At 38.5% G+C, this 12,989-nt stretch overlaps 1 protein-coding gene across 5 annotated transcripts in view; it reads right to left on the bottom strand.

Moving 5' to 3' along the window:
• The window catches only part of MYO1B (myosin IB), a 118,129-nt gene that overhangs the window by 42,069 nt on the left and 63,071 nt on the right, over positions 1-12,989 (bottom strand). For all 5 annotated transcript variants that reach the window (XM_064515106.1, XM_064515109.1, XM_064515108.1 and 2 more), the window contains 6 exons: positions 5,520-5,618; positions 5,069-5,172; positions 3,889-4,036; positions 3,056-3,174; positions 2,159-2,245; positions 1,733-1,798 (listed from right to left, as the gene is read on the bottom strand). In XM_064515106.1, coding sequence (XP_064371176.1) covers positions 1,733-1,798; positions 2,159-2,245; positions 3,056-3,174; positions 3,889-4,036; positions 5,069-5,172; positions 5,520-5,618 — 623 coding nt within the window. The remainder of the gene's footprint in view (positions 1-1,732; positions 1,799-2,158; positions 2,246-3,055; positions 3,175-3,888; positions 4,037-5,068; positions 5,173-5,519; positions 5,619-12,989) is intronic.

Here is a 12,989-nt window from a genome sequence, read left to right as displayed (position 1 = left end):
TGATTAAGTTTCTTTTTCAAACATCTTAAAATGAGAATACATTATAATACAAGGCGCATAGGTATCCAGCATATGATTTGAATCCTATTTTGAATATTCAAAAAAACTTCCATTTATTTCTGTGACACTGGAGCAAGTCGCTTGGCTTGCGCTCCCACCGCAACTCTTAACTAATGTGAGAGCTGGTCCCCTGTCCTGTGTGAATGCATTTATGACTTTGACCCTGTTAGGTTACAATGCAAAACCTTTCCCACACCTTTTCCAGTAGACCCTAAAGACGCTCAGCATTCAAAGAACCGAACAATAATTGCATTCATTATTTTAAAGTTTTTCAGTTCACCTGAACTGGGAAAGTTACGTTTATAATTCAGTATGTAAGGCAAGTGAAAAACAGCCTTTTATTCATTTTTCTCCTGTAAAACTGCATCTTCTACATTCGACTGCTTATTTTATAAACCTTTTAAAATGTTGAACTCCTACAAAACAGAAAATTACATGTGAGAAAGAAGCTTTATATGAACTCTGCAACACCATCGCACAAACTCAATTACTCAGTTGGTTTGTGTGCTAACACAGGTTTCCAGCCTCCCTATCACTCTACATGTTTACCCTTAATCAAATGTATAAGAAAGAGCTAATTAAAACAAGAATCCTGCCACAAGTTGTCAGCAATAACATTCCACTGCCCAGCTTTCTAAAGGTATGTCAAGGACCTGCTCTAAATAGATCTAGTTTTGAGATGTGCATTCAGCCATCTGACTACTTACGACAGATTTTCATCAATATTCTTACATGTTTAACACAACAAATACAACCTAGCAGAATAAACCCCTGAAGCAAGTATCAGCTTTGTCTTTCCTCTTTGGAGAGGTATTTTGATTTGCACATGCTTTGATGTTATGCTTCTGAAATAAAATATCTCACCCTCCTATATATAATCAGTATTTTTTAGATTCTTTCCATCTCCTACACAGTTCAACCACGCTCCCTGGACTTTCGAGAAGGATGTAGGGAAGTGAGTAAGGATTGCACAATTTCTACCGATGTCTCTCTCCCATTGAGTTTCTAGTTTAAATACTATTCCAGTATTTCCAACTAAGATCCATAAATCTCTTAAAATAAACTGTCAGAATAAGATTTATGAGAACTCCCTGATGTAAAGTTCTTCAACACAATTAAGAATTCCTCGTTGATCGTTTTTGTTTTAAAATATCAACGGTCTAAAAATACCATCCTAAACAAATAGCAGCGAGCCTCAGATCATCAGCAAGGCACCAGCACAAAATATTTATGAGTGAAGTGAGATGAAATGGAATATAATTCCTTGTTTAATTTTAACAGGGAAAATACATAATTCCTTGTATTTTTTGTTTTTTGTTTTAAATGACACACAATTTGTTCAAAGATATCTGCAAAATGCCTCAAGGCAGAACTGACATTACCAGAGTTTCTCTTGCTCAGAATGTATGTCACAACAAAATATATTTAGTATACCATCATACATATTTATTTACTTCCAGTGTAAAAAAACTTGAGTTTGGCTTTCAAAAACTTCTGTTGAAATTGCAAGACTTGCTAAGACATCTATCCCTTTTTGGTTTACTTCTCTAGTGTTTTCTGTCCAGAATGATGCACTTAATTCAAATTACATGTACTGTGATTGTACATTCCTGAACTATTAATGTTTAATAACAGCTGTAACATTAAATGTTTATGATTATAAAGATCTTACCTCAAAAATTTCAAAGCCATAGATGTCCAGCACCCCCATTACCTTCTTTCTCACTTTTGTTTGTGCCTTTAAAAAAAATCTGAGTTAGACACCTGTACATTTCATACTAATGTATCTCATGAACAGGCTGTCAAATTATATAAACTAAAACATTAAGTATGGTTTCCCAAAACACATTTAACATGAATGTTTTCATAAGCTTAAAAACAGACCAGACAGCAAGCTGATGAGCTGTGATGCAGGGATGCACCTGAGCCACATGTATCACCCTATAACCACGGGAATGAAATCGTCAAGTATTGTTTCACTGTCCAGTTTAACTTAATCCATTTCCTTTTTAAAAAAAAAAAAAAATCCTTTTTTTTCTTTTTCTTTTTTTTTTTTTTTTAAAGAAAAAAAGAAAAAACAGGCACAAAACAGTAATACCTTAATGCTTTCATTGATTCTGGTCACCAGCCAAGAAAACAGTCGACTGTACAAATTCTTAGCCAAAGCATCGCGGGCATAATAAGCCTAAACAAAAGAAAGAAGAAACATGTTATAAATCCTGGGTAGTCCCAAACTTTTGTGTCAGCCCAAGATCCTCGAGGTGCTGTGAGCGGACCAAGAGCTACTCCAGCAGCAGCTCCTCTGATGCGGCAGCCTCCCAGCCAGACCTGCAGCACCGGCATGGTGCCAGGGCGCTCCTGGGGTGCCATGCCACTGGTCGACAGCGGCTCGCTTGGGGCTCCCTCCTCCTTCCTCCTTTCCCTCCCTTCCTTCCCTGCTGGGCCCCCTCCAAGACTCCCATTCCCCCATCCCAATCCAAAGGACAGGGACTTGAGAAAGTGTGACCGGAGAAACCACACTCCTGCTAGTCTTAGCTGATGAGACGCAGGAAGAAATCCAGTATGTCCTCCCTAGAATGAGTGGCAATCACACTGGCTTTGCAGTATTACAGAAAGATAAATTCAAACTGGCAGCAGCAGTTGTTCAACAGCCCGGGGCACACAAATCACACGAAATTACAGCCGTCTCTCTAAACGAGAACAGTCTGCTACACCACAATACTTCCAAACATGTTGTGCAGAACTGTTGTACGTTTGCAACTCATCCAAAATTTTCCTACACCTTTTCAAGACAATTCACACAAGAAAACAAAATATCCAAAATATTTAAACATTTAAAGACTGTTGAGGAAAGACACAGTTATGTCAGTGACACGTTATATTCAGTACAGCCTTGTCAGTAGTAGTTTTTTATTGGTGCAGTTATGGTGTACTCATGTAAAATAAATTCCCATTTAAAACAATTCTTTCCTTTAAAATCAGGACATCTTTTTACCTGAGCCACATTTAGCGTCGTGGAAACTTTTTCTTGTTTAGCTTCAACGGTCCGGAAGCTGAAAGCTCTTTCCAGTACTGACTGGTCTATACCTGTCAGCTCACAGATTTCCTTGAGCTCTAACAAGGAAAGGTTAGGTGTAAATACGTAAATGTAATTAATCCTTTCATATCACTGTACCCCCGCCCCCCCCCCCCCCAAAAAAAAACGATTAGCTTTTAAATAGTTCAGTATTTTCCCAAAACAGGTTTTTTTTCAACTGAAATTTCTGCCCTCCACACTCTCCCCTGCCAAGTAAAGTTATTTTAAAAACACACAGCATGAGAAAACAGGATCCAATGAGTTATTAGCTTTGAAAGCACTTTGTATTCAGTTATTTTTTGAGAAGAAACTTTTCTTCCATTTCTCATAGATTACTTTTCCTGAAGAAAAATTTTAAATCAAAATAAAAGAATTTTCAAAATATATCAATTGCAAAAACACCCCATCAAATGACCAAATGAATCTGAAATTATAGACAGTAATATTCCAGTACAAAAGAATTAAAAAACCTTCACTACAGGAAAATCAAGCAGTTACAGAAATGCATAGTAAAGTCTAACACTTCCATAGGAAGCTTTATTATAGTGGAAAAAAATGAAAATAACCATTTTTAGAATTTCAAGTACAGACTGACTGAAGTTGTACAGAACTCAACACATCTTTACCTGCAGCTGAGTACTGGAAACAATCTAACTCACCTATAAAAATATCTTTAGTCTGCAGAAACTACAAATTTCATAATGATTTCAGACAAATTAGTGTTTTTCCCTCCATCACCAGTCTCATCTTACCATTTTTATCTTTGATTTTACTTTCATCTAAGCCATTCACTCGAGATTCAGGTTTAAATTCAATATTTCCCAATTTTAGAACTGCTGCCACCACTTCAAAAACAGACTGTGTTTCATGATCCATAAAACCAACAATTTGCATGGCATTCTGGAAAGGGGACAGATAAAATCATGACATAAAAGAATCTAAATCTAAACAGATCATACTTGCAAAATTCACCATGTATCTACATTAGCATAAATTAGAAATGTTTTGTAAACAATTACATTACAAAAAGAACATGAAATAATTACCAGTCTTGGATGAGTAAAATTTAGAATATAAAACAGAGATTTTTTTATTTTTATTTTTTATATATATATACCAGATACATTTATATCTGGTAATAAAGCTGACATGTCAGGCCAGTCCACTTCTATGATTCATGCCAGACCACTGAGAACAATTTACATTAAAAAGTCAAGCAGTATTTTTTTTAGCCACTTAATTTAATTTATAACACAAGCAAAATTTCCAAAGCCAAGTGAACAGATACTGCTGTCTTCTTAGTCCAATAACTATGAGAGTCTAAATTTATATACACTGGATACATAAACTGGTTGTTTTGTTCTTCTTCCTTGAGTGCAATCAAGCAAAAACATCATGGTAAATCACCTTGAGAACCACCCCAGGCCCATTTTTCTTTTCTTTGGTCAGCATCACCCGGGTCATTAAGTCCAGTCCACTGCCATCATAAGCAACCATATGATATGACTCTTTCCATGATCTGATCAAGGGGTCTAGGCTTTTTTTGTGCCTGTGCACGTGTCTTTTTTGCCCTCATTGTTTCTACTCGTATAGTCCAACAACTTGGTTCTAATATTTAATGTAAAGAAGCTCAAAACTAGTTTATAACTATTTATCCTTATGCTTTATCTTAAATAGTTCTTTTCCTTCATTTGGTATAAAGAATAGAAGAATGTCAGCCTTCACTTTATTTGGGCAAACCAGCTAAGCTCTTCACATTGCCTACTTGTAGCTAAACTTTCCTGTGTTAACACCTGCCAGAGGAGCGAGTGCCACTCATAAAAGACAGTCCTCCCGGCCCAGCATGCACATAATGGCCAAACTCAGGGCCTAAGCATTTTGGATTGCTACTGAGCACTTCGGGGCGTATGCCCTGGCCAGGTCATTTCTTACCCTCACTGTTCTGAAGTTTGCAGCATCATCGACGCCGTTTACTCTCGCAGAGTCGAGCCCAAGGTAGTTGTATCGGCTGAAGTCCCGCTCCAGTTTAAGTTTGCCTAATAAATGAAATAAAAGCTTGTGAGCTGTTCTTTTATTCCCAGAACCAGTAATGCCAAGAACTGTTGTTATTAATAGGATTAGGATTTCTTTACAGATTTTCCAATTACAAGCCTTTCAGATAAGAATAGGCTTTCTTCTCTGTTCATAATACATCAGAAAGCCAATTCTGACCTAGATTTCTGGATAGTACCAAACCATATATTTACTTCTGGTACTGCAATTGCTGCTATCACCAATAACAATAATTTAAAAATATTGCATTTCTGCCAAAAAATTGCATGTGGAATTGTAAAAGAAAGAAAGGAAGAATCGTATCGGGAAGTGGCCTGAGTGCGACACTTACAGAGGAAGTCTTCTGATGCACCAGACAGTATCTGATAGAAAATATGAAAGTTTCTTTCACCTCTTGGCTGCTTAACAACACGGGACTTCTCTAACAGATCTAAACAAAAACAAAAAAACACAAATGGTCAGGGAAAAACTGCTTGATCAAAAAACTTTAACATGAATCCCATCTTTTTGTACTTTATTATCCTTATCAACAAATTATATGATAGCATTATGCACAAATAATACCACAATTTAGTAAATAGTTCTCAAATAAGTTATTTGAGCAAGCCCTAATGAGCCCATTACACTTCTAAACGTTGCAGTCTACCAGCTACAAACAAAAATCAAGCCACGTGAGGAAATGTGCTCAAAAGACATCCCAATCACTAAGCAGTACAAACCACAAAACTAAGATTTGGTGAGAACTGTTTCCTGAGAAAAGTTTTCAAAAGAGCTGTAATGGTAGAAGGCTATGAACACTAAAGATAACTAAATGAAAGGAAAAAGCCAAATAAAAGAAGAATTTAAATGGAATAATCATAGCGCTTTGTGATTCTCAAGCGCATCGGACAACGAAGTAGTTCCCTAAGGGACCAACAGAAGTTTCATCATACGACATTTAAAATGAAATGGAAAAAAAGCGCTTTGAAAAGCATCACTGCACTGACCGAGTAGTTTGACAAGAAATTTGCTCAGTCCACCACCCCTAGTAACTGGCACATTTCTAAGCCTTACTGATACGGTTCAGCATCCTGGCAGACAGCAGAAATGGATCAAGTCACTACCACACTTCAACTCTACATCCTCTTTCCTACGGCAGCGACAATACAGGTTTTGTTCAGCCTGAACTGCACGCTGCAGGCTACGGCCCCCAGTGCAACGAGAGAGTGGAGAGGCTGTGACGAGAGAAGCTCTGGACGGTTATCGGTGACACTCAGTTTGGCAGAAGACACTTAATCTTGTGACCATCAATGAACAGCTGCAGGTGCTTTTGTTCAAAAAAAGTCTCTTATGCTCTTCTCAGTGGCACGCGAGGGCCCCACACCATTTTTTCAGAGTATAAACCCACAGTTCCCAGGATGCAGTTTCCCTTAAGCTGCCTATAGGCAGCAACGGGAAGATGCAGACGTTCAGTGGACTGACTCAAGCGCAGAGCAAAGGGGCTCTCTGTGCACCCCCCCACGCGCAGGCATCGCCCCTCAGGTGCCGGCTTACGGTCCCTCCCCAGCTGCGTCCGTGCAAGAGGGAGGCGCCAACAGGGACGTTGCCCCAGCCTGGATGACATGCTTTGGAAGAGCTGCCACAAAGGCAACAAAGTTTTCACAAAAGCAAAATTTGGGGAACGCCAACCCATTTAAGACCTATGGGGTTGTTAAATACTACAATCTCCAGCACGTAAACTATTCCTTTCCTCAAATTTTCCCTTCTGCTGCTGAAACTGAGCAGCCTGTTTAGTCTTATCAACAAGGAAAGTTGGAGGAACCACCCAGTGCCCTGGAGGCACTATGTATACTGTAAAACCCACCATCTATTTTTCATTACCTACACGGTCGCTACAGACAAAAAATACACCATTCACATTTTTAGTAATCTACTGAAAAGCATACAGAAAACTGCTCACGTTACAAGCTGACACCGAACGACGCTGAACCGGCTCCAATGCGTTGGCTCCCCAACGATGCCAGACAGAGCTTTACCAAACGCACGCTTCAAGAGCACAGTGGCGAACGCCACCCGTCCCACCTTCGTGCGGCGCGAAGCCGCCTTTGCACCCCCAGCCCTGCCGGCGAGTCCCGCGGCACAGCAGCTGCTCCCGGCCCACAGCCACCGGGCCCGGCGCGCTCCCCCGTTGCGCGTGAGCTTCCCGGCACACGGCTCTGCCCTCACGGAGAACGTCTGCCCCAGGCTTCCCTTCTTGAACGGACGAACAAGTAGGAAGACAATTGGACGTATTCACATTTCTGCTGGTTACAGGCGGTGTTCATCTCTGCCCACTGTAATTATCTAAGCTTAAGCACCTTCCCATGCAATAGGAACCAAAGATCAGACTTCAGGCCAGAAAATTACAAAAGCATGAGAAAGGCCTTCCAAATAAACTACAGCATGACATAGCTTCTGCTCTAATAATTAACTAGAGACAATAAGGACAAAACTAGTATATTATTATTAAGCTTCTAGTTGGCTTACACTAAGACAGTTTCAAGTTTGAAGAGACCAGCTAAACTGCTTTATTCTGTAAAGGTGCCATTGTCCGAGTGAAGGATTTTAATCCCTGCAGTGGGTGACAGTGAGCACAGCTCCCAGCAAACAGAGCACCTGAAAGGGTGAGGACCGTGTCAAGATGAATTCCACTACAACACTGAGCGTGTTGCGAGACCAAGTCAGAAAATTAGTCTTTTTTGAACAGACATATGCGTTTTTATAACTCAATAATCCTCTAGTTTTCTTCCTTCCAAATATGTCCATGTTTCAGCCCCAGAAAGTTTTGCAAGTGCCCAGTGACAATGTACAGCTACGCCTGAACACACGCTTGCTCCCATACTGCCAGGAGTTCATCTTCACACTAGAATGGGGGTAGGTTACAGATTCACCCTTTAGCTTTTCTATTTTATTAGCTTTTTTTTTTTTTTTTTTTTTTTTTTTTTTTTTTTTTTTTTTTTTAAATCACAGATAACATATATCTGGCATTTGGCGCTATGCCTGAAAGGCAAAGATCAGAAAGCACAGTTCGCATCCAGAGCTTTGCACTCTGCCGGGAGCGAAGCATTGACTTGTCACTAGTACAATCTCTCTGCCTGCGATTTCACGTGAGCTTGGAGCTCTCCTCCTTCAGTTATCATGGCTCTAACTAAGAGTCTTTCTAAGCCTCACTGATGGGTATTTCCTCCTTACTCTGATCCTCTATAGTTTTTTAGTTCATAACTGAAAGGAAGAAATTGATTGCCATTCAGGTATTAATACCTGGGCCAAAAAAGGAAAGGTGAACATCAGACAACCAAGAGTCATACTGTCCATAAATGTTCTCAAGTTAAGTGTTGGAAGGGAGCACAGCCAAATTTAAGCTCAAATAAATAAATAACTTCAGCTCCAATGGTGGCTATGCACACTTCAGGAAACGGCTGTATTTTCAAAGGATATTGAAGCAATCTAGTTTGTGAAGCTGTTTGGCTTATTTGGGTTTAAAAACATTCTATGTATAAATTTACTCAAAAGCCATCATAAAACCTTAGCTACATAGTCTTGGCAAAATATTATATGTAAGCCTTCTTCTAATTACATGTATGCCTTCAGGAGATTTGACAAACAGTTTTTTGAGCATATGTTAAATTAGCTATGTTAGGATAACTGTCTTTGATTTTTCACTGTGGTTTATTTCATTTATATGTATTTTAGAAGCAAGAAGTTTAACTAATTAACAACCAGCTTTCCGAAGTCCAATGTTCCATACTCTGTCAGCCTCAGTATCGAGGAAAAAACTCCAGAAAGCAGCTACTGGCAGAAGGTCAGGTATTCACCTTAACAAAGCAGCCATTACCAATTCTTTTTAAAACTGTGTTAATTTTCTTCTCTTTTTCTTTTCTTTCTGTCCACACACAGACTGAAATCAGACTGGTAGAAAAGATCCAAACTATCTGCCCTACTCTTAAGAAGCTGGATTTTTTCCCCCTTTGTTTGGCCTATTAGCATTTTAATAAATCAACCCACTGCATTTACTTTAAAGTAACTATTGTGCCATCAATAACTTTTGTATTCACTCTCACGTGCTTACAAATTCTGTGGATTGAACAGCCAAAAGAGAAGACACAAAGATGCACATCAGATTTGTGCACACATTCATTTGATGATACTAAAAAGTTTACGGCAGCATGTGTGGACAGCTGTTGCTTAGGTATATAAAGATAAGCACAAACAAAAAAAGAGAACTCCATGCATATTACATTTTATTATATATTCTATATAAATTATATATGAGGAATATACAGATCTATCTAGAGAGAATTTACAGATTTATATATAATATATAGGTGCATTATATATTCTTCCTGCATCACCTAACACTGCTTCTGTTTGAAGAGAAATATTTAACATGTTTCCTGTATCAAAGCAACTGTAAAAATTAAACTGCTTTGGAAAGGTCAACCCTGAAAATACAATCAATTTTTAAATCACTGTCAGATTGCCAACTAATATGCTTAAAGTATTTTGTTTTAATATCCATTTATCCAGATGACTCAAAATCGCTCAGGTTCTGAGGATTACTCATTATTCCTAAATAACACTGGTTTTAAATGCAAGAGATCCATATGCACATCCTGCAAAACCATTCAACTGAACTCAACAACAGAAAAAGCAAAGGATGCCCAATACTTCTGCCAACTATGACACACAAATTTACATGATTTGTTTTCAGGCACTTTGCCCATGAATCTGATTGATACAGAAATATTTGGGATACCTGCATTTCTCGAAATATGTTAGAGACTGAATCCACATTCGAGGAAGGAATAAGCAAACATCATAAGAAAAAACGTCATTACTACATTGGTATGCTCTGAATGATACAGAATAAATTATTTTTAGTCATTTTCCCTTCAGCCAGCCATGACCAAGGATCTTTTTGGCTATTCAAATTTACAGAACATTTTCTAATCACAGAAGCTTATCTCTATACCCACATTATGTTATGTGAAAACAATTGTTTCCTGTTTTCCCACCTTGATTCTTTTCTGTCAAAAGTGTCATTGATGACAAAGAAAACACAGGAGTGGTTTCTCAAGAGCTTTTTCTGTATTATTCCCACCAAGTTTGTAATGATACTCTCTTGAATGAAACAATGCAAAATTGCATCAGACAATGAAAATCTACCAGACGGACAGTATATACAGTGAAAAACAATGACTACATAGTTTTAAAAGTATTAAATTCTGATTGCTCAAGTGACAAGTGACCTTTAAAAATAAGCTAATCAAAATATTTAGGGTATTTCTTAAATACACTTCCTAACGCAAGCAAGACAATTGTGTAAAAGGTAGCAATTGTGCTAAATGAAACACTAATGGAGAAGCTGAAACAAATTAAGATTAAAAAATAAATGAGAAAGAGTATCTCTTTCCAGAATGTCTAGTTGTAAAAATCCTACATAATATTTCCCTGAGCAAAGGAAATTACTAACGACAACCATATAACTAAAATCAACAGCCTGAGTAGTTGATTTCTCAGTAAATGAGCAATTACTTTTGTTTTTTAAAGTGAAGGAACAAGTTTTAAAGAAGAGTAAGTTATCGTTAACGCATTGCTAACATAAATGTTGTTGCTTTAGATGAAGATCATGGCTTTCTTTCATGCTGTTTCTGAAGAAAGCAGAAAAATAAGGACCTTTTTTTCATGATAGTCAAAACCTGTCATTTGGACTTTAAATACACTGTGCTGGTTAAAAATGGCTTTTCAGAAGCAGGCATTACATACATGGTGCTTCATATGCATCACTGTTATCTTCTAGTTAATCATTAAATCTTTGAAGGGCTTAGGCAGATTAGGAAAGATCACCTAATGCTAAAAAGCTAGATATCTTCCAGCTGAAATGTGAAAATTTAAGATTTACAAATATTCTGGGTAAAATATAGTAAGATCCATGCTTTCTATAAAATTTAGTGTGCACAAAAATAGTCACAATTAACTAACCCAGTGCACACACAAACATCACCTTGAGTACAAAGCAGACGCTGCATTTGTGGGTAAACAGTCATATTCCAGAGCTGTACAAACTACTGCAATTAACACCTATTACTTTAATAACAAGCATACTCAATTTTACATGAAATACATATTATGCTGTTATTACAGGTGGAAAAGAAACAATTGCTCTCTGTTCTCCTGCTCCCATCCCCACTAACATGATAGTTTTAATAAAAGGGAAAATAAAGAACAGTGTTGATGGTTTCTGTATTTTATTTCCATAGTACTGTATTATAGCCAGGCGAAAGCAGGTTAATTACCAAACCCACCAAGTGCCTTTCTTCACAAGTCCTCTGAAAAAAAAAAAAAAACCCTTAGTATAAGCTCTCACAAGCCTGTTTGCTGCATCCAACCAGCAGTATGGGAAACCCCACTTGGGAGGGCACAAAGAGCAGGTATATGCCATACTGTATTCTACCAGAGAACATTTAATACAAGGTACTTTTTTGTAAGTATTTTAAAGCAGACGCCCACAGTTAACAGGGCACCAGCACCTGTACTTTGTTTATTACACAGCAGCGATGGGATGTTTACAGGCACAGAGGACAACACTGCAAGCGTTTACTGTTCAGGAGAGCTTAACAGAATACGCTGTGCTTTCCAGGCCCACGCCCCTGACACAGGTGATGCTGGAAAAAGCCAGGCTGGCCACGTGCACGGGCTGACAGAGCTAGCACTAGGACTATACACCTTCTCTTCCAGCAAGGGCAGGAAATTCCAGCGCTTCCCACAGTTGACCAAAACAAGCCAGACCCTCCCTCAACCCTGACAGAAAGGGAACAGTCAAAAGACTCAAACTTACTAAATTACAAAATACTGCAGCTTACTAAGCAGTCTTTACCCTCTTGTTCACCCTCATGCCTCAATTAAGGTAGACACGTGATCAACAAGTACAACATACAGTATCTAAAATCATTTTTGTTTGAAGTCTAGAGGAGAAAAAAATTGTCGACCAAAGCAATATACTCTGAGGCTGGATAAATCACACTCAGTGCAAGTGTTGCGCTCGTAGTTTCTCTGTGTGACGGTACGGATAGGACGTGTCAAACGCATCACAAGTCTGTGCTCTCAGGAGCTCTAAGCAGCTAGGTAATGTATGGGTAATAAGTGTATATGTAATTTATAATCTTCAAATTTAAAACTACCTTCAGCTTGGGAACATACCAGATCTGTCTAACTTAATAAGTGTTACAAAACTCTACCATTACAATCCCTTCCGTTTTATTATCTATGTTCTAATTTTACTCCAAAGGTTTCCCTTTCCATTTCGGGCACATGAAACATACTTCAGATCTATCAGCTCCTACTGAAGTCAGTGGACATTTCCATTCCTGTGAAGCCGGACAGGACATACATGAAGCAAGCTTTGCCATGATAATTTCACCCTCTGGCTCCATCCTATGAAAAGCTTCTTTGTAGCTGAATCCTTATCCCTAAAAAATAAAAGCTCGCTCATGAGCACCACAAGAATTGGCCCTGTGCAGGCCACAACAGGAGCAGCCCCTCGCTAAGGGGGTCGCAGACAGAGCACACTTCAAACTCCTTTGGCACCTAACAAAACTCTGTGCCTCTGGAGTACTGGGCTTACCAAGAACGTGATTTGGTCAGACATCTTCACTGCTGGATTTCTGGAGTTCAGATGGAAGGAATACTTTAATGACTATACAAGCTGCCCTACGTTTTCTTTCTGCAGAGCTTGCAATAGCATAGATAAAATAGGATTGACTAGCCTTTCACAGAGATTTGT

Source organism: Dromaius novaehollandiae, chromosome 7, assembly GCF_036370855.1.
Source record: "Dromaius novaehollandiae isolate bDroNov1 chromosome 7, bDroNov1.hap1, whole genome shotgun sequence".
NCBI classification, from domain to species: Eukaryota; Metazoa; Chordata; class Aves; order Casuariiformes; family Dromaiidae; genus Dromaius; species Dromaius novaehollandiae.
The sequence above is the reverse complement of the archived record's forward strand: the minus strand, read 5'-3'. Positions and strand labels throughout refer to the sequence as shown.